Here is a 19196-nt window from a genome sequence, read left to right on the forward strand (position 1 = left end):
TTCGGGAGTATGGGGTACCGAACCCCCTGATACGGGCTGTTCGGTCCCTGTACGACCGGAGTCAGAGTTTGGTCCGCATATCCGGCAGTAAGTCGGACTCGTTCCCGGTGAGGGTTGGACTCCGCCAAGGCTGCCCTTTGTCGCCGATTCTGTTCATAACTTTTATGGACAGAATTTCTAGGCGCAGCCGAGGCGTAGAGGGGGTCCGGTTTGGTGGCCTCAGTATTGCATCTCTGCTTTTTGCAGATGATGTGGTTCTGTTGGCTTCATCAAGCCGTGACCTCCAACTCTCATTGGAGCAGTTCGCAGCCGAGTGTGAAGCGGCTGGGATGAGAATCAGCACCTCCAAATCTGAGACCATGGTCCTCAGTCGGGAAAGGGTGGCATGCCATCTCCAGGTCGGGGATGAGATCCTGCCCCAAGTGGAGGAATTCAAGTATCTTGGGGTCTTGTTCACGAGTGAGGGAAGAATGGAACGGGAGATCGACAGGCGGATCGGTGCAGCGTCTGCAGTGATGCGGACTTTGTATCGGTCCGTTGTGGTAAAGAAAGAGCTAAGCCGAAAGGCGAAGCTCTCAATTTACCGGTCGATCTTCGTTCCTACCCTCACCTATGGTCATGAGCTGTGGGTCGTGACCGAAAGAACAAGATCCCGGATACAAGCGGCCGAAATGAGTTTCCTCCGCAGGGTGTCCGGGCTCTCCCTTAGAGATAGGGTGAGAAGCTCGGTCATCCGGGAGGATCTCAGAGTAGAGCCGCTACTTCTCCGCATTGAGAGGAGCCAGATGAGGTGGCTGGGGCATCTGATTCGGATGCCTCCCGGACGCCTCCCTGGTGAGGTGTTCCGGGCATGTCCCACCGGGAGGAGACCCCGGGGACGACCCAGGACGCGCTGGAGAGACTACATCCTTCGGCTGGCCTGGGAACGCCTCGGGATCCCCCCGGAAGAGCTGGATGAAGTGGCTGGGGAGAGGGTAGTCTGGGCGTCACTGCTGAAGCTACTGCCCCCGCGACCCGACCCGGATAAGCGGTAGAGAATGGATGGATGGATGGATGGAGGTTTTAAGCTGCTGGTTCCACCTCATCCCATATATCAAATGATATTGATATTATTACCTAGCCTACATACCTGAGATGTTAAAGCTATTTTAATGAAAAAGAAGAAAGAAAGAAAAAAAAAACCTTAATTTGTGCTGACAATTTGTGCTCACTGTTTTACACGTAAATGGAAAAAAACACTTGTTTCTTTTATTATCTTGTTAATTTTTACTGTTATCAACTAAAGGTAAATTTTGGGGGGCAAATATAATGATAGCAACAAAAATAGCTAAATAGTTAATTTTAAGAGCTGAGTTTTAGCCATGCCCCATGGTTTTCTTGATTATGAATTAAAATCACTTGGAATACAATTAAGCTTATGCATGTCAAATGGGACATAAAGTATTATGAAATCAACTTTATTTTGTCATGTTCATTGTATTCCTCAGGTAATGTAGCTTGACTGGTACCAGGCATTAAAATGAACAAGAAATTGAAGAAACATGGCTGGTATATGTTTTTTTATATTTTTATTTTGTTATGGCCAAAACAGATATAATGTGTGCACCAATTATTAATTTGTGGGTTACATTCTCATGATCGACTTTGACATCTGGTTAAGCAAATGACGCTCACCATTGCTGGAAACCTCAACACCCGGTGTCCTTAAAGGCAAGTGTCATTTAGTCTGATCTTGTCAATAGCCTGCAATGCAAGATTTTTTCAAAGGGAATTTGTAGTTTATTCCCAACCTCAAAAAAACATTTAATCTTACTACTGCATCTCTGTCCATTGTCTTTAGCCGCCCTCTACCTTACTGTTTTCAAAGAAGGATCTCTCGATTTGCTTATGCAACTGTCCAGTAAGGAGCTACAAATTTGTGTTGCATGGCCACAAATTAGCGGCACGGTGAACGACCGGTTAGAGCATCTGCCTCACAGTTCTGCGGTCCGGGGTTCAGTTCCTGGCTCTGCCTGTGTGGAGTTTGCATGTTCTCCCCGTGCCTGTGTGGGTTTTCTCCGGGCACTCCGGTTTCCTCCCACATCCCAAAAACATGCATGGTAGGTTAATTGAAGACTCTAAATTCCCCGTAGTTGTAAATGTGAGTGTGAATGGTTGTTTGTTTATATGTGCCCTGCGATTGGCTGGCAACCAGTTCAGGGTGTACCCCGCCTCCTACCCGATGATAGCTGGAATAGGCTCCAGCACTCCCGCGACCATTGTGAGGATAAGCGGCTCAGAGAAGTTATGGATGGATGGCCACAAATTAGTATTCTGTGCTCACGTTTTATTGACATAGTATCCACAATATTAAAACAAAAGTTCCATGTGCCCCTTTTTTTACTTAAAGCACCTGCCCCTCCAAAACTCTCTGCACGCCCCTGCTGAGAGGAAATGTTATCTTGAGACTCAGTGTGTGTCAGACGTTATTTTGTCTTTTTGAAACTGTCTGGGAAAAGATGTGTTACATTGTTAAGTCGATTATTTGTATTTGTATTTTTTATTTTTATTTTTTAGCAGTGAACGTTGTTGTTTCGTCAGGGACACAGCAGCATTAAAAGCCATGACATGTGACACACCAATTTACATCTATCACAGAGCTCTAATCTCGTTTCCAGACTCAAACAGACATAAAGGCATTGTTTATTTACATACACACACACACACACACACACACACACACACACACACAAACTTCTTTGATTAACATAGCATGCATGTTCTTGGAATGTGGGAGGAAGCCATGGTACTTGGAGAAAACTCATGCAAGCATGGAGAGAACATGTAAACTCTACACACGCGTGCTTGAGTAGAGATTTGAACTCGGAACCTTTCGACTGTGAACGACTAGTCCGCCATGCTGCCCTCTAAATATATAAATGCAATATACAGTACATGTCATTATTTATATTATACTTTGAAGCACAAAAAAAGAAATTTATTAAATGTACGTTGGATGTAAAAAATAAAATGCTTTTGTACAAATCATCCTAAAGTGCCTGAAAATGGGAAAAAAATAAACTAAATGCATTACACAAAGAAACCAAGAAAAAGTTTTGATTGTGTATATTTTGAGTTGGTGGATTTGTAATTCCTATACAAACAATCTCAACTAATATTATTTAGCGAAGCAACATTCCGACTTTTTGCTTCGCTGTTATGTAAAAAAAAATCTTTGGACTTCTCTCCTCACCTCACCAACTTTGGTCAATATTTCCTGTGTGCATACATTTACTACCATAATGGCCAGAAATTCTTCCAGAGAGATTAAAATAGGACTGCTGTACCGTAAATCCCCCAAAAAGTAAAGTTAAATTACAAGTTCTCAAAATAAATAGCTGAGTGAGACACGCTTCAATCAAAAGTCCCTCTCTTCTCACACATCCATCCACTCACCATCTTGCTCTATATGGTAATGCCTTTCGCACCTGAAAGGCATTAAGAGGACATGCTCACACTCAATTTCTCTATCTTTGTCTAACACACACAGATTCACATGAAGGTGATATACAGTATTTCCTCCCTGTCTCTCACCAACGCTATGAGGGGGCCATTAATGCGGACGGATATATGTATGCAGCTCACATCTGTCACATGTCGCTGCCGAGGCAACACCAGCTGCTGTGGTTACGGTAGACCTGCCACTGTAGTCTTTTGGGATTAGTCTATTAAAGGGTAGCTAGCTACAGTACCTGCATGCTTGGAGAAGCACGTTCTTATATGACTGAGAGCTGGTGTAGTACGAGCTGATAAACTGGGACCTCCGATAAGCGGAGGAAAATGAATGAATGAATGAATATATTGGTTGTTGATTGCAAGGATTATTTGATCTGATTGGACTGCAAGTCAACCAGTTCAGGGTGTACCCCGCCTCCTGCCCGATGACAGCTGGGATAGGCTCCAGCACCCCCGCGACCCTAGTGAGGAGAAGCGGCTCAGAAAATGGATGGATGGATGGATGGACTGCAAGTGGTTTGACCCCTCTTGTGTTTGGGAGCCGACAAGTGATCTACAAGTGCAAGGTCAGATCATCTCCTGATTGGATCATTATTAAAATGATTTGTGTGGGTTAGCAGTTAATGCATTCAAGGACAATTCAACCTCTACCGAATGCTGTAATGGGAAGGACTATTGCTTGTTTCACCACATAAGAGTGATTACCAAGAGGATTCAACAGTGCAGCATAAAAAAGCTACATGTTGTGGGAGAAGTCATAATATTTAGTAAAAAGTAATCCTCAAATAATACTTGAGTAAGAGTATGTATTCAGTGAAAAAACTACTCAAGTACTGACTGGTGAGTAACTTCTAATTTATTTATCTACACACACGCGCGCATGAACATTAAATAGTCACGACTATAAAATGGGGAATATGCAAATAAAAATATTGCCCAATAATAGCATTTTACATTTTTTAATATAAAATAACATAACCTTTGGCAAATTAAGCCACAATTAATGTTCTTAAATTAACTTCCTTTGTTTACAAACGGGGGCACGGTGGGCGACTGGTTAGAGCGTCAGCCTCACAGTTCTGAGGACCCGGGTTCAATCCCCGGCCCCGCCTGTGTGGAGTTTGCATGTTCTCCCCGTGCCTGCGTGGGTTTTCTCCGGGCACTCCGGTTTCCTCCCACATCCCAAAAACATGCATGAATTGGAGACTCTAAATTGCCCGTGGGCATGACTGTGAGTGCGAATGGTTGTTTGTTCCTATGTGCCCTGCGATTGGCTGGCAACCAGTTCAGGGTGTACCCCGCCTCCTGCCCGATGACAGCTGGGATAGGCTCCAGCACGCCCGCGACCCTAGTGAGGAGAAGCGGCTCAGAAAATGGATGGATGGATGGATGGATGTTTACAAACGTACTTTTATACCACAAAAGGCTCATCAGGCAGAGATGATTAATTATCTAAATATATATAATTTGATTAAATTGAACGTCGACAGGTGGATTCACCGATATTTATCAGCAATGCTGACGTGTGTTTCATTACTCAAAAGCAATTTGACTTCTGCCAATTTACATCGATAAAGTTTAGTTGAATTGAGTTGCGTTTATCTTCAGTGCTGTGCCGACATTGCGGATTGCTTTTCCTTCCGGCTCCTTTTGAATGCGCACAACTGCAATTTGCATTCATACGCTGTAGTCGACCTCCAGGTTTTATTCCAAAGAGACCGACTCAGACTGAGACAGTCTCTTGTGCGTTTAAGTTTCAAGTGGATATCTTGTAGGCTGAAATGCTGACATTTTAGGCAGACACAAATGGCAGCGGATGACATAGCTGTTCTTTTTGTAGTCCATCCGTTTTTCAATATATTTCCTTTCTTTTCTCTGTGATATTTCTATCATTTTTAATTCTAATTGTGATTTACGACTTACGCTACTGTAAGTAGTAAACGCTACTGCTTCGCGTGTTCAGTCTCCTGCCCAATCCTTGGACACACACCAGTAGTTCTGGTAAAATCAACATTGTAAGTGCAAGTGTGTGTAGTACATTTCCATAAAAATTCGAAGTTTCACCTATGTCATCTTTGAAGTTGATAGCACCCTCAGCAAATCTTCAGTTTGTATTGGGAGAGGAGGGACTATATACACAAACATCGCCTATTATGGCTCTGTTTTTGTATCCCAAAAGTTTAGTTCACTTTATAAACACACATTATTTTGACTTTTAGAAGATTTGAAACAGATACTGTCCTCTTAAAACACACAAATAGTGACCCACTTTCCTGAGCACACACACAGATGAGTTTTTATGACTGGGGTGTGTGAATACGCAGACAGACACACAGTAGAACCACATGGACACAAGCCCTAAGTGAGCACAGCTGTGCTGCCAGATGTGCGTCAGAGTCTTGCGGTCACAAGTGTCTGTGCATGTTGATGCATCTAAAAACTGAAAAAACACACACTGTTCAATTTAATCCCTCCCCCTGATTGCATTCTAGTGCCTCACACTGTGTAAAACAGCTTTAAGGCTCCTCATACGAAGGCAATTCATTCTGGGGCACTAGTGGATCATGTTTATTTTCATTTTTTTCATTCCAGAGTCAAACTGTTAATAAACTTAACCTAGTTGTACAAATGCAAAATTAAGTTAACCACTGTTAAATCAATAAAAACACGCAGCTCTAGCTTTAACTGCAAAGGTGTAATTTAATGACGACTAGCATCGCACGTATACCTCACGCATCTCCATTTTCAAAATTGCCGCACAAGTGTAAAAATGAGTTCACTGCTGTAAAACGTAAAAAGCATTGAAACGCTTTATCTTCGCTTACGAGGTACGTTGAGTTTTTGACATAATAGTTCCAATTTGAAAATTTGAAATTCGACTTTAGAGGGGTGCCGTTCCCTAAATCTCATTATTTATTCCTACGAAAACATATTTGACCTAACATTTCTTGTAATTTGGCACTTTAAAGCTAAAACTGAATTTAAATCCCTAATTGAAGAAAAGACAAATTGATGAGGCACTTAAGGAAGGCAAGAATGTAGTGCAACACAAATGAATCACGTTATTTCTTTCAATAAACAGCTAAAAATGTAAACAAACAATTTGCCCACAGCACTCACCAAGATGGAGAAAAATATTAGTCACACTGTAGGTTTTTTTTTTAGTATTACATGTTGAACAATCACAACACAAATACGCTAAAGGGTAAACTGGATATAAAAGGTCGACATACCCCTCAAAAGTGCCAGGTTTTTGTGATGTGAAAAATGTAATTTCAAAACTTCTTCCACCACAAATGTGACCTATAACCTGTACAACTCAATCGAAGATAGAATGTTATATTTTGGAGAGGGCAAGTAAAAATAAACAACTGAGATAATGTGGTGAGCACATCTGCCTCACAGTTCTGAGGACCCGGGTTCAAATCCGGCCTCACCTGTGTGGAGTTTGCATATTCTCCCCGTGCCTGCGTGGGTTTTCTCCGGGTACTCCAGTTTCCTCCCACATACCAAAAACATGCATGGTAGGTTGATTGAAGACTCTAAATTGCCCTTAGGTGTGAATGGTTGTTTGTTTATATGTGCCCTGCGATTGGCTGGCGACCAGTTCAGGGTGTACCCCGCCTCTCGCTGGGATAGGCTCCAGCACGCCCGCGACCCGAGTGAGGATAAGCAGTATGGAAAATGGATGGATGGAGAATGTGGTGCACAAGTATGAACACCCTCTTATAACTAAGATGTGGCTGTGTAACCCTAACCCTGCCACCATTTAAAGTGCCGGTATATAACACTAATAAAGTTCAGCTGTTCTGGTGCGTTTTTCTTAACATTTTTGCTTTAGAGCAGGAGCCTCCAGATTTTATTTGATTTTTTTCAATAACTACTGGCTATTTTGAACTGTTGATAATTCCCTAGTTCCGGCTAAAGAAAAAACAGCCCCAAAGCAGGAGGTTGCCACCACTGCTTCACTGTATGGTGTTCTTTATTGATGAGCAGTGCTGCGTTTGCACCAAACATACCTTTTGGAATTCTGGCCAAAAAGTTCATTCTTGGTTTCAACGGCCCATTTTCCCACGTGTTTGAGAGAGTTTGTCACATTAAAGTAGCCACCCCAGAGAAGAGTAATCTTAACAAGCCTGCCAAATTTGAATGAATAAAAAAAAAAAATCGCTAAATATATCAAGGTTTCAAAACTAGAATAATAAGGACCACCTCTCAGCTCTCAGACGCTGTGGGCGTGTCAAACGGATGTGCCAAAAGGAATCAAACATACTGAGGCTTATACGATATAAAATCATGTTAGGAGGCTCAACTTCAAAACTGAATAATGAATAAAAATAAGCACACAAGTCAACTTACCCTCGTTGATGGTGACATAATGACACAGACGAACACGGCACCTGACGACAGCGGCACGGAAAGAGTCGGCACGACCCCACACACTAGTATCAAGTTACCCACGAAGCCATGTTGTTTCTGGTGAAAGTTTACGAAACTATCCGCCATAAAATGCGCACTGCAGAGTTGGCTGGTTGTGTTTGATGTTCAGCTCGCCATATGCGTGTGTCTTTAAAAAGTCAATCGATGGCTTTTTTCTATTTCCTAATTTTTTGGGAGCTTAAAAAAAAAAAATGTCACCAAGCTGTTCTGTAAATTGAGACATCCAGCGAAGACGCATTTTCAGGGCGTAGCCATCGTTAGCTTGCTAACTGCACGCTGGAGTGGTAAATGTGGCTTGTTATGGAAGCTAAGCACAGCTAACTCACAACTGAGCAGCCAATCGAAATGATGTCACTTTGTACTTATATAGTGGGGGAGGGAACTCGTGCTAAAAAGTATACCCCCCAGCCCCGTGATGTCACAGGACTGTGTTTTAGCCCCACCCACAAAATCAGGAAAATTCAAATGGTAAAAAAGATGCTTAAGCTATATCTCAACAAAGCAGCAGTACATTGTTGTCTTTGCATATATTTTCAGCACTTCAACTAATTGTATTTAGAAACAAAACACGGATATCTACTTAAATCCTCTTTAAAGGTGTAAAAAGTTCTGAAATGATTGATCTTTGTCTCATCTTTGGGTATATCACAAAAACCTGGCATTTGAACAGGGGTGTTTAGACTTATACACTGTGTGCTACCCAACCAACACAAGTTAGCAGACACACACATATACAGCATACATCCCAAATGCAAACTATTCAGCAGGAAGAACTGTTGAAGGTCAACATTAGCATACTATTAGCAGCCTTGTGCGTGCGTGTGTTTGTGTGTGTGTACATGTGCGTGTGTGCGTGCTTGCGAGAATGATTCCTCCATGTATTCATATCAGCGAAAAAGAGACAGGCCAACAATGGAGTGTGAGGCGAGGGGTATTCTGACAGTGTGGGGTCATGTATGTCTTTACGTCCTGTGGGAATAACGTGGTCTCATGCTGAGAGAACAAACGCACAAGATGAGCACACAAACACACGCACACACCATCTCAACACTGAATTGTTGCACCAGCATTTTTGGTGAAGGAGAAGGATAATCCGGTCACATCGCTTCTCCAAGAATGTGAATCCTACTTTTATCTGACCCGCAGCGCCTTCAACCTTCAATTCACTGTAAGAAAAAAAGCTTGTAACCACAGACTCAGAAACACACGTGGTCATTCCGCCAGCTGTTGAACTACACTCAGAATGTATCACTTGTTGAGATTGTTGTTCTTATTAACCTGCAGTCTCATCTCTCATTGGCAAGTTAAACAATGATGTTCTTCAGTTGAATTCAGACTGAACTGACACTGAATCTACGGTAAGAAAACATTTATTAGCATCATCAAAATTGAACAAAAATAGACACTGTATCCTCCAATGTTGATATATCATTTACTGTCACAAAAACACAAAAATATGGACCTGATCCTAATAAAACTGTGGCCTGTGTTCTATGCACAGAAACGGATAACAATAAATCCAATGTATCTCCCAATGGGATGCAATAATGATCATTGCCAAAAAGGTATTAATTTAACAATATGTTTATTATTGTTTGCATTTTTCAGTGGCGTACACTACAGCGCATATAAAGGGTTTGTATTAATCTCATTAAATTGTGCAGGTGTATTTTATTGAGTGCCCGGTGAGTGCAAAGTTCCTCGTGGAGCAAGTAAAACTTATTTAATTATTTCCGCAACCAATTACTACAATGCAAGTTTAACCACAGTGAGAAAAAATAGCAGTAATCAGACCCAAAAACCCAACTTTACAAATAGCATTCTTAGCAGTCTACCAATCAACAGTCTACATTAGGTCCGATTGTTTTCCAGTTTCCCACTGTCACTGTTTTAACAAGCTCCCACACTGTTCATTACTGACTGCTACTTCCTCTCTGACCCCCCATTTCTATACTTTATTGGTTCCAAAATGATGCATAAAACATGCTTATAGGTTGCCAATTAACTTCGAGCCTGATGTGTGACCCTGCTGTATTCCTAACTGCAAGCTAGTCAGCTGCAGCAGAAGACCCAAAGGCAAAAATGATGCCATTCAAAACCCAGTAAATCAGAGTAATTGCAATTCTTCGATGTACAGTACATGAGCACCCAGTGTAATAAATTGATTTTATACAAGGGGGCATGCAGTGACACATAACTAATTCGGATAACTGTGTGGTTGGTCGGTAGTAGCTGCTTGGAATTAGGATCTCGGCTGTGTGAGAATACTTCCCAGTGCTGTTGCAGCAAACAGTGATATGATCTTGCAAACTCTTCAGTCAACCGCAGGGTCTGGGGATGGACATAATAATCAATTAACTGATTGTCAAGAATTCGAATGTCAATTGGGGGGAATTGATTGTTTATTGTCTTGAAGCAAATGGGGTGCACAACTTGGCTGCAACCAGCAGAGAGGCTGTTGATTCAGCCTCACCTAGTTTTCTAAAGAAGAACATGACATCAGCTACGGGAAGTTGAGCTACATTCATGAAGACCACGACTATGACGAGGGGTGCAAATAACAATTTTGGTGTGGTTCTCAAAGGAGCACCTGAGGTTGTTGCTGGGTGCTCCTTTTTTCCCCAGCTCACCCATCTTTCTGGATGAACTTAAAGACTACAGTAGGGGACCACACGATCAGCTGATTTGGCTGAGTTCTCTAGGGCAGTGGTCCCCAACCTTTTTGCACCACAGATCAGTTTCACGTGAAGACATATTTTGACTGACCGGCATAGAAACAAAGAAAAATAAACCGTTGCCGCCTCGTGAGTTGCATCAGTTGTGGCAGCGTTCCTCACTTCTAAACTCAACAAAACTGAAAAAGGAAGAAATCAGTTCATGAAGTGAATACATTCAGTACATTCACATTTACACCTAAGAACAATTTACTATAGAGTCTATGATTAATCTTATACGCATGTTTTTGGAATGTGGGAGCAAACCGGAGTGGCTGGATAAAAACCACGCAAACTCCACAGGAAGACTGGGGCCCGGATTCAAACCCCCAACCTCACAACAACTGGGTAACCACTTTTCATTATAATTAACAGTTTTATGCCTAAATTGAACAAAGTTGTTCATTTAGACTTATGTCCATGATTAATATTTTAATGAGAAAATTACTGTGTGCAGATGACAGTGTGAAAAATTATCTACAGTACATGGGGATCAATGTGTGCAGTCTATGACTTAATCCCTTATAATTAATCAACTCCCAGCCCTCATGATGCACCTATTGCGACTCCCTGTATGGCTTGATTTTAAATTGATTGCATAGATTATCCCTAGGACAATTAAAAACATTGAAAAAATAAACCACCTATCAAAGAAAATTTGAAAAGGGAACAAAAGCATAAGGATTAATATTTTGCTCCAAATGCTCTGTGTCCATCATGTTAATTCCCACAAGAAGAGAAAACAATATACAATAAAGGGAACTCATCTATTTACTGTATAGGTGATGTGATCAATGAGGTAAAATGGGTAACTTCAGCACAAAAATCCAACTAGTCTTGTCTGTGTTTGTGATGGATGAACACCTCCCCTTAATAATAATTTGAGAGCAAACAGCTGTTTGGTCTCCTCTCCTTGTGCAGATGGTCAGTGAGTGTTGGACAAATATGCGCATCTTGATTTATGAGAACAATAACCCAGATTACAGTGCTACACCTAGAGCAAGGTAATGATAAGAGCTCCAATATTTCAAGGGTATGCAAATTAATGAAAGCCAGAGTCCAAATGTCACAGTTAATGAAAAAGTAAGTTATTTTAGGGAGCGCAGCAACACACATAGTGTACGTACCTTGCTGGAGTAAGGTCCCGGGATGAGGAGTTTTAACGCTTGTCTTTTCAGCTCTGTCAGCCTTGTGTTGCAGTTATCACACCAAATCCCTCTTTCACTCCCAGGAGAACTTCCACTGCCCGAGGCCGGGGAACCCGTCCCAAACCCCGGAGAGCCACCAAGAGAACCCGGAGATCCAGTGCAAATCCCCGGGGAGATGGTCCCTGGCGATCCAGAGAGGGACCCTGGGGAGGAGATCCCCGAGCCAGGAGAAGGGGTACCCGTAGAGCTGGGCATAGAGCCAGCGCCCTCGGGTGGGGGACGGGAGCTTGACCGGGTGGTTTCCTCGTAAGCCTTTCGGTACCACGTGTCCGGGAAAAAGGAGGCTGATTTGGTAGGGGAAGAGTCGGGCATCTGTGGGACATTTAACACAGGGGAGAGCTTGACTCATAGGAGAGGAGGCATTTACCCACTTAGAACGAGCACACGCGTGGAGATCATAACTTGTATTAAAAATGTAACATTTTAATGAATGTTAATATTAAATGACATAATTATTAATGTTGCTATTGTCATATCATTGATGAGGCCATCATTGGCTAATTGCTTTTAAATTGAGAGGGGCGGGGGGGGGGTTGTACGCACACATACAATTGTTTGCACTTTGCTTTACTAAACACAATATGTCACATAATAATATAGAATTTCATTAGATTTAATGTACAGTGGAACCTCTGGGGTCAAACGCAATCAATCGTGGGATGCTGGACAACTTCCATTTTTTTCAGATTTCGAATTTTCCCATAATTTTAATAATGGAACTTGTAATAATCTGTTCAAGTGCCAATCTGTTGCCATCATGAAATGTTTAGTAATTGAGTGATTCGCAACCACGGTGCTGTGGCACACTAATGGGACCTCACTTTATTTGTCCATAAATCACTTATTAATTGCAAATATACTGTATCTTTGTTAATCTATCTATACCAGCAATGTATAGTGACAGGCATCTTCCATTAGATGGCAGAGGGTACAATAAAACTATAAATATAAAATATAAAACTATATATATCCATCCATCCATTTTCTGAGCCGCTTCTCCTCACTAGGGTCGCGGGCGTGCTGGAGCCTATCCCAGCTGTCATCGGGCAGGAGGCGGGGTACACCCTGAACTGGTTGCCAGCCAATTGGAGGGCACATAGAAACAAACAACCATTCGCACTCACAGTCATGCCTACGGGCAATTTAGAGTCTCCAATTAATGCATGTTTTTGGGATGTTGGAGGAAACCGGAGTGCCCGGAGAAAACCCACGCAGGCGCGGGGAGAACATGCAAACTCCACACAGGCGGGGCTGGGATTGAACCCGGGTCCTCAGAACTGTGAGGCTGACGCTCTAACAAGTCGGCTGATGCTATAACCAGTCGGCTGACGCTCTAACCAGTCGGCCACCGTGCCGCCACACACACACACACACACACACGCACACACACACACACACACACACACACACACACACACATATATATATATATATAAATAAGAATATCCAAAATAAGAAAAATGAGAAGAATATATACCGTTAGAGAGTGAAGTGGACTCACAAGGCATCATCATATGTATGGAGTAGCATGATTAAATTTTTTTTAACCTTTTATAGTGGTTAACGTCTTTATATACCTTATACTGTGTGTATATATATATATATATATATATATATATATATATATATATATATATATACTAAACATATATATATATGATTACATTTTTTTTTTTTTTATGTAATCATGCTACTCCATACATATGATGATGCCTTGTGAGTCCACTTCACTCTCTTACGGTATATATTCTTCTCATTTTTCTTATTTTGGAATATCTGTCACCGAAAAAAGTCAAAGGAAAACTAAAACACACACTTGGGGCTCTACTTTCGTGACTAGCGCAAATCCAGCACTCCGCAAGCGTAACTCTGCGAGGAGGCGGGCTCGACCCGGTTTTCGTAATTTCTTGGACCTAACCCCAGCGCATTTGAAAGTGTCACATCTGCGTTGGTATGGGCGTCATCACAGCCGACTTCAATTCTGTCTAATCGAAGCAGCTTCTCTCATTCCCTTTAAAAGCAGCGCAATAGTTTCGCATGAACACGTCTATATACAGAAGAGGACACAGCGATGCATTCGTGACTGGAGCGGCCACCCTAGACTGAAAGTCCCCCTCTCTTGTGTGTTTTTGTCTCAAACACCCCCACCCAGCTTCCCCCCCACTGGGAGAAAAAGTTGCATCAGCACAACTCTTCGACGACTGGTTTTTGAGGGGCAGCAACCAAACCTTGGCCACACCACACAATATTTTCTGGCTGCGCCACTGGCGAGCCAGTATGTGGGATGATTTAAAATATATGATGATGATGATGATGATGATGATAATAATAATGCGTTCAATGAAGTGATTTTGACAATGATTCAGATGGTTGCGTGCCCACGGTTTTAAAAAAGTCTGTCATCCACCACACATGTCCGAAGAGCTTGTGTGTCTTTCTGCCTACAAAATCGCTTTAGCTCACCTGCGCCAAAACTTAGACGTGGTCCCAGTAAGCGTAGGTTTAGACAGATTTTCTGACACCAAAATCGTACTCTGTCAAGCACACCTCCAAGGCCACACCCTCGCCACGCTGACATGCGCAGCGTGGCACAGAAGGGTCTGCCAAATTGGCAAACACGCACCGAGTCTTGCGCTTGCACGAAATCAAGCTGCGCCCTCTACTAAAATACTGTAGAGCCCATAGAAGTAATCTTTTGATTAAAATCTTGATCAACTTCCGAGGTGTACGATTACAGAGGGATTTGACCTAAAGGTTTCACTGGATATCAGCCAGCTGCAACATTATAACAACTTGCACAATTTAATGAGATTCGATACAAGTAGACGTACTGTACTAGACACAACTCTTCGTATGATGTAGAGCAATATTATCTTTGTGAAGGCGGATACAGTATATCAATACAGCTCTTGTATTGGCTCTCATTAAAGAATTATTTATTTTGGAAAAATATTTCACATATGTAGACTTAGCGAACCTGTTTGCGTTGAAGAATTTATTCTCAAACTTTCTTTTGAAAGTCACGACAGTCAAGACGCCAGATTCTGTTTGCTGACGTGTGTTATTAATACTTAACCGAGACTACTCCTCAAACTCATGAGAACATCAAATGAGCCACAAAGAGTTGGGGTATTGATGTGGTGGCACTGCGGTTCCTGAAATTTCTCATAAGCAGTATAATAATATGAGTTGGAAAGACTGAGATGACGTAAGGTTTACAAGAGAGAAGAGTTTCACAGTTTGTAACCATTATTAGGTGCTAGGCATGTGTGTGTAACTGATCCATCCATCCATTTTCTGAGCCGCTTCACCTCACTAGGGTCGCGGGCGTGCTGGAGCCTATCCCAGCTATCTTTGGGCAGGAGGCAGGGTACACCCTGAACTGGTTGCTAGCCAATCGCAGGGCACATAAAAACAAACAACCATTCACACCTACGGGCAAGTTAGAGTCATCAATTTACCTACCATGCATGTTTTTGGGATGTGGGAGGAAACCGGAGTGCCCGGAGAAAACCCATGCAGGCACGGAGAGAACATGCAAAACTCCACCCAGGCGGGGCCGGGGATTGAACCCCGGTCCTCAGAACTGTGAGTCAGACACGCACCAGTCGTCCACCATGCCTGTGTGCAACTGATAGTTGCTAATTCTCAGTTTGTGTGGAGCTCAAGATCATTTAGAGCTGCTTGTGACAATGCATATACAGTAGCAGTTAAATGACAATATCACTAAGCAACCACTATGCAGTCATAGATGGGGCTCTAGTAGGGGTCTACAGTATATCTGTCTTATGTGAGACATTCTACACGTTATGTACCCCATTTAGCCAGTTGTGGTACAAATGATGGTATTACCATGGCTGTAAAGGTACAGGTACACTGTATGGAGAAAATATCAATGCACTGGGGAAAACCCATCCATCCATTTTCTGTACAGCTTATCCTTTTGAGGATTGCGGGGAGGTGGAGCCTATCCCAGCTGACTTTGGGCGAAAGACAGATTTCACCCTGGATTGGTCACGAGCCAATAAAAGGGCACACAGAAAGACACTTATTGGGAAAAAAAATTTCATCAAAATCTCAGATACCTGCTTCGATTCAGGGCTCATTTGGTTCGTCAAAGTACAAATCCTGGAATTCACCCAAAACGGCTGGCTCAAGCCAAAATGGCAATTTTGTGCATGGGTCTTTGAGACTTTTGTCGTGTGTCCTGTTATGATTTAAATTTACACCTCATTTCGTGTCAATTTATGAAACTAACTGGTGTTGGGGGTGATTTTTTTTCCCAACTTTCCAACAGGGCTGTACTGAGTATGGGTTATTTACATTTCTGGGATGGGGAGGGGGCTCCTACTCAGAACCCTTAAAATACATACCGGTACATATTAACCAGGATATGTACGCTTGTGAAAACTGGTGAGTTTTGGGCATGTTGAGGCAATACGTCAATTCATTTGTTGTAATAATAACATCACACACATTCAAAGAGGGCCTTTCCACTAGCTAGTGCTTGGACCTGAATAAAACCTCTGAAAAATGATTATGTAAAGCCCCAAACTATTTAAACTACAAATGCAAACAATATATAATAAGAAACATTTGTCTGATGATTAAATCATCCATCCATCTATTTTCTATAGTGCTTGTTCTCATTAGGGTCATGCATTGAGCTGGAGCCAATCCCAGCTGACTTTGGATACTAGGTTGTGTACACCCAGGACTGATCGCCAGTCAATCGCAGGGCACGTATAGATAAACAACCACTCACACTCACACTCACCCCTATGGATGGTTTAGAGCACCGGTGTCAAACTCAAGGCCCGGGGGCCACATCCGGCCCACCACATCAATTTATGTGGCCCGCAAAAGCAAATCAAGTGCGTCGACTTCATTTTCCTTGCTAAAATAACAACATTGCAAATTGTCTTCCCTTTTATATAATGTTGATTGCAAACATTTTTGTTACCAATCCCCATTGCAAAATAAACTGAATTAACAACTTTTTACTGGCTTCTGCTTTCAAATATAGTTATTCATCAATTTTTTTGGTGTATATGTAATAAGATGAGGCAATTGTACATTTACTTTATATGTGTTCGCGCTCATGACGGCCCTCCGAGGGAAACCGTAACTACGATGTGGCCCGCAGCAAAAATGAGTTTGACACCCCTGATTTAGAGTCTTCAATAAACCTGAATGTGGGAAGAAGCCGGAGTACCCAGAAAAAAACCCACACAGCAAGCAAACGCCATACATGGGGCCCAAGATGAGATTGAGACCCAGAACCTTTTGATGTAATAACCACAGTTCTACTGTGCTGCCCTCTATATTATCAAATATATAAATACAAAATAAAGCACAGGTGTCAAACTCAAGGACCAGGGGCAATATCCGGCCACTACATCATTTTATGTGGCCCCCGAAGGCAAATCAAGTGTGTCAACTTCTATGATACCTGCTTAAATCTGTAATAAAACGTTCAATTCTCATTTGTAACAACCAATAACATTGACACATTGCATTTTTTTTTGTTACCAAACCCCCTTCTACAGCAATTTGAGCAATAGTTGAAGAAACTATTATCTGACTTCTGATTTCAAAACTACTAATCCATCAATTTGTTGTGTATATGTATTAATATGACAAGGAGATTAAACATTTATATGATTTCACAGTCATAATAAAACCGCAACTACAATGTGGCCCGTGACAAAAATGAGTTTGCAACTCCTGATATAAAGTATCAGTAAAGCTATAATAGTCAAATACAGGAAGGCAGGAGCCAAGATTCAAACCCCCAACCACTAGATCTCCGTGCTCTGCATATTTCCTAAATTTATTATGGCCCTCAGAGGACTTTATTAAAAACTGAAACGACCCCTGTGAGGAAGATGGGCCCCCATTAATGCTGTGAGTCTGAGGGATACCTTTGCAAGTAATAGGTGAGCTGGATCAATAATGTTTTTCATCAGTCAATGAATAAACTGCGGGTGTTCCTACCGTGTACTTTCTGCCCCGGCCGGTCACGGATCTCTCCTTGGACCCCGATAGTGAAGTCATGATGAAGGTGCGCAAATTGGGAGGGGGAGGGGGAGGGGGGGGGGGGAGAAAACCGTGGGATCGATTCAATTAACAAGACACCCCTGCAAAGTGCACTTAGAGCTCCTCAATGTGGCGGCAACCTCGCGCCGCTTCCAAACCACTTGTACTCCTCATTTTGTCCGAAAAAAAAAAAAAAAAGTCTTAAGAGAAAGCCCTCCTAGAATCTCTAATTGAACCCGTCTCAGCTCTGCTTCGCCATCGTTTCGTTCGCACCAGGTTGACCAGGTACAACCAGCACCTGAATGGACCAACTCCACCAGCCCAAATGAAGTCACGACCTGGATTCTGTGGCGGGTGAACGCCGCGGTTCAGTCCGTGGCTCTTTATCCAGGTGTCTCTCCGAGCCTCCTGTTGACTGTGCGGAGCTCCGCGCACTCGACAGAAGGCGGACGCTCACACTGACGAAGCGCCGGTGGGTGCACATCTGGATGGGGGCGGGGGGGCGTGGCGTCGCTGCTCCGAAGGATTTGGTGGTTTCTGCTGTCGTGTGGTGCGTTCGCTGACCTCGGCGACAGCATGCCATCTAATACTGCAAATCTTTCCCAAATTTGACTTTTGAAAAATGCTTTCATTGTTTTGCCTGTCAATATAAGTAGCTGGCATAAATAGATGAACAAAGATACATTGTCGACAAATCCTGCAAACAAACTCTCTTTGAACAAGAAAGAGTCAGTTGCCTTGATTCAGCCTTTGTGGATTACAGTACAATGACCTGAAAGACTGAGAATATACATGAACATAAAGTCAAGAAAAACACTGTGATATTGTGACAGTAAGTGCAAAATGACTTAGGCTATGGGAAAACGATTTATAGTAAATGACTAATTTTTGGACCATTGAAGTGAAGTTGTATCATCTCTCATGGCACACTGATTGTGAATCACTCAACTTTTCCCCCCTAGTCCCACATGTTACTATCGGCAGAATTCCAAAGCCCAGTAACAGATTTTTTTTCCACCTGTCATACTCACTTTGTTTGCTTCCTTGAGAACTTGGGGCAGAGGGTGCCATGCCCCTTGACTAAAACGCTAGATTCCATAACACTGGGAAGGCTAATAATTCACACCTCCCCTAGGAAAGCCCCTCGAAATCAAAGTGGTTGACTTCCTAAAATGGCAAAAGTGGCTGCTAAAGAAAAAGAGTAGCTTTGTTTTCAACTACTAGTTCTCTGCATATCAGTAATAATGTGCCTCAAATGTTCATCTCCAGCAATATCTCCATTCCAGTAGAAGGAATCAGA

The 19196-nt window shown here is 42.5% G+C and overlaps 1 protein-coding gene and 1 long non-coding RNA gene across 4 annotated transcripts in view; one reads left to right on the top strand and one right to left on the bottom strand.

Annotated features, from left to right (window-relative positions):
- LOC133474288 (uncharacterized) overlaps positions 1–12296 on the top strand; it is a 73538-nt gene extending 61242 nt beyond the window's left edge. The window contains exon 6 of one of the 2 annotated variants that reach the window (XR_009787442.1): positions 11881–12296. This is a non-coding gene — a long non-coding RNA (uncharacterized LOC133474288). The remainder of the gene's footprint in view (positions 1–11880) is intronic. The other variant, XR_009787443.1, reaches the window with a different exon arrangement.
- The window catches only part of kif26ba (kinesin family member 26Ba), a 121846-nt gene extending 103497 nt beyond the window's left edge, over positions 1–18349 (bottom strand). For both annotated transcript variants that reach the window (XM_061765820.1, XM_061765819.1), the window contains exons 1-2: positions 17855–18349; positions 11777–12169 (exon numbers count right to left, since the gene is read on the bottom strand). In XM_061765820.1, the coding sequence (XP_061621804.1) occupies positions 11777–12169; positions 17855–17914 (453 nt within the window). In that variant the 5' untranslated portion in view covers positions 17915–18349. The remainder of the gene's footprint in view (positions 1–11776; positions 12170–17854) is intronic.
- Positions 18350–19196: the final 847 nt, after the last annotated feature.

The sequence above is a fragment of the Phyllopteryx taeniolatus genome, chromosome 2 (genome assembly GCF_024500385.1).
Source record: "Phyllopteryx taeniolatus isolate TA_2022b chromosome 2, UOR_Ptae_1.2, whole genome shotgun sequence".
Taxonomy (NCBI): domain Eukaryota; kingdom Metazoa; phylum Chordata; class Actinopteri; order Syngnathiformes; family Syngnathidae; genus Phyllopteryx; species Phyllopteryx taeniolatus.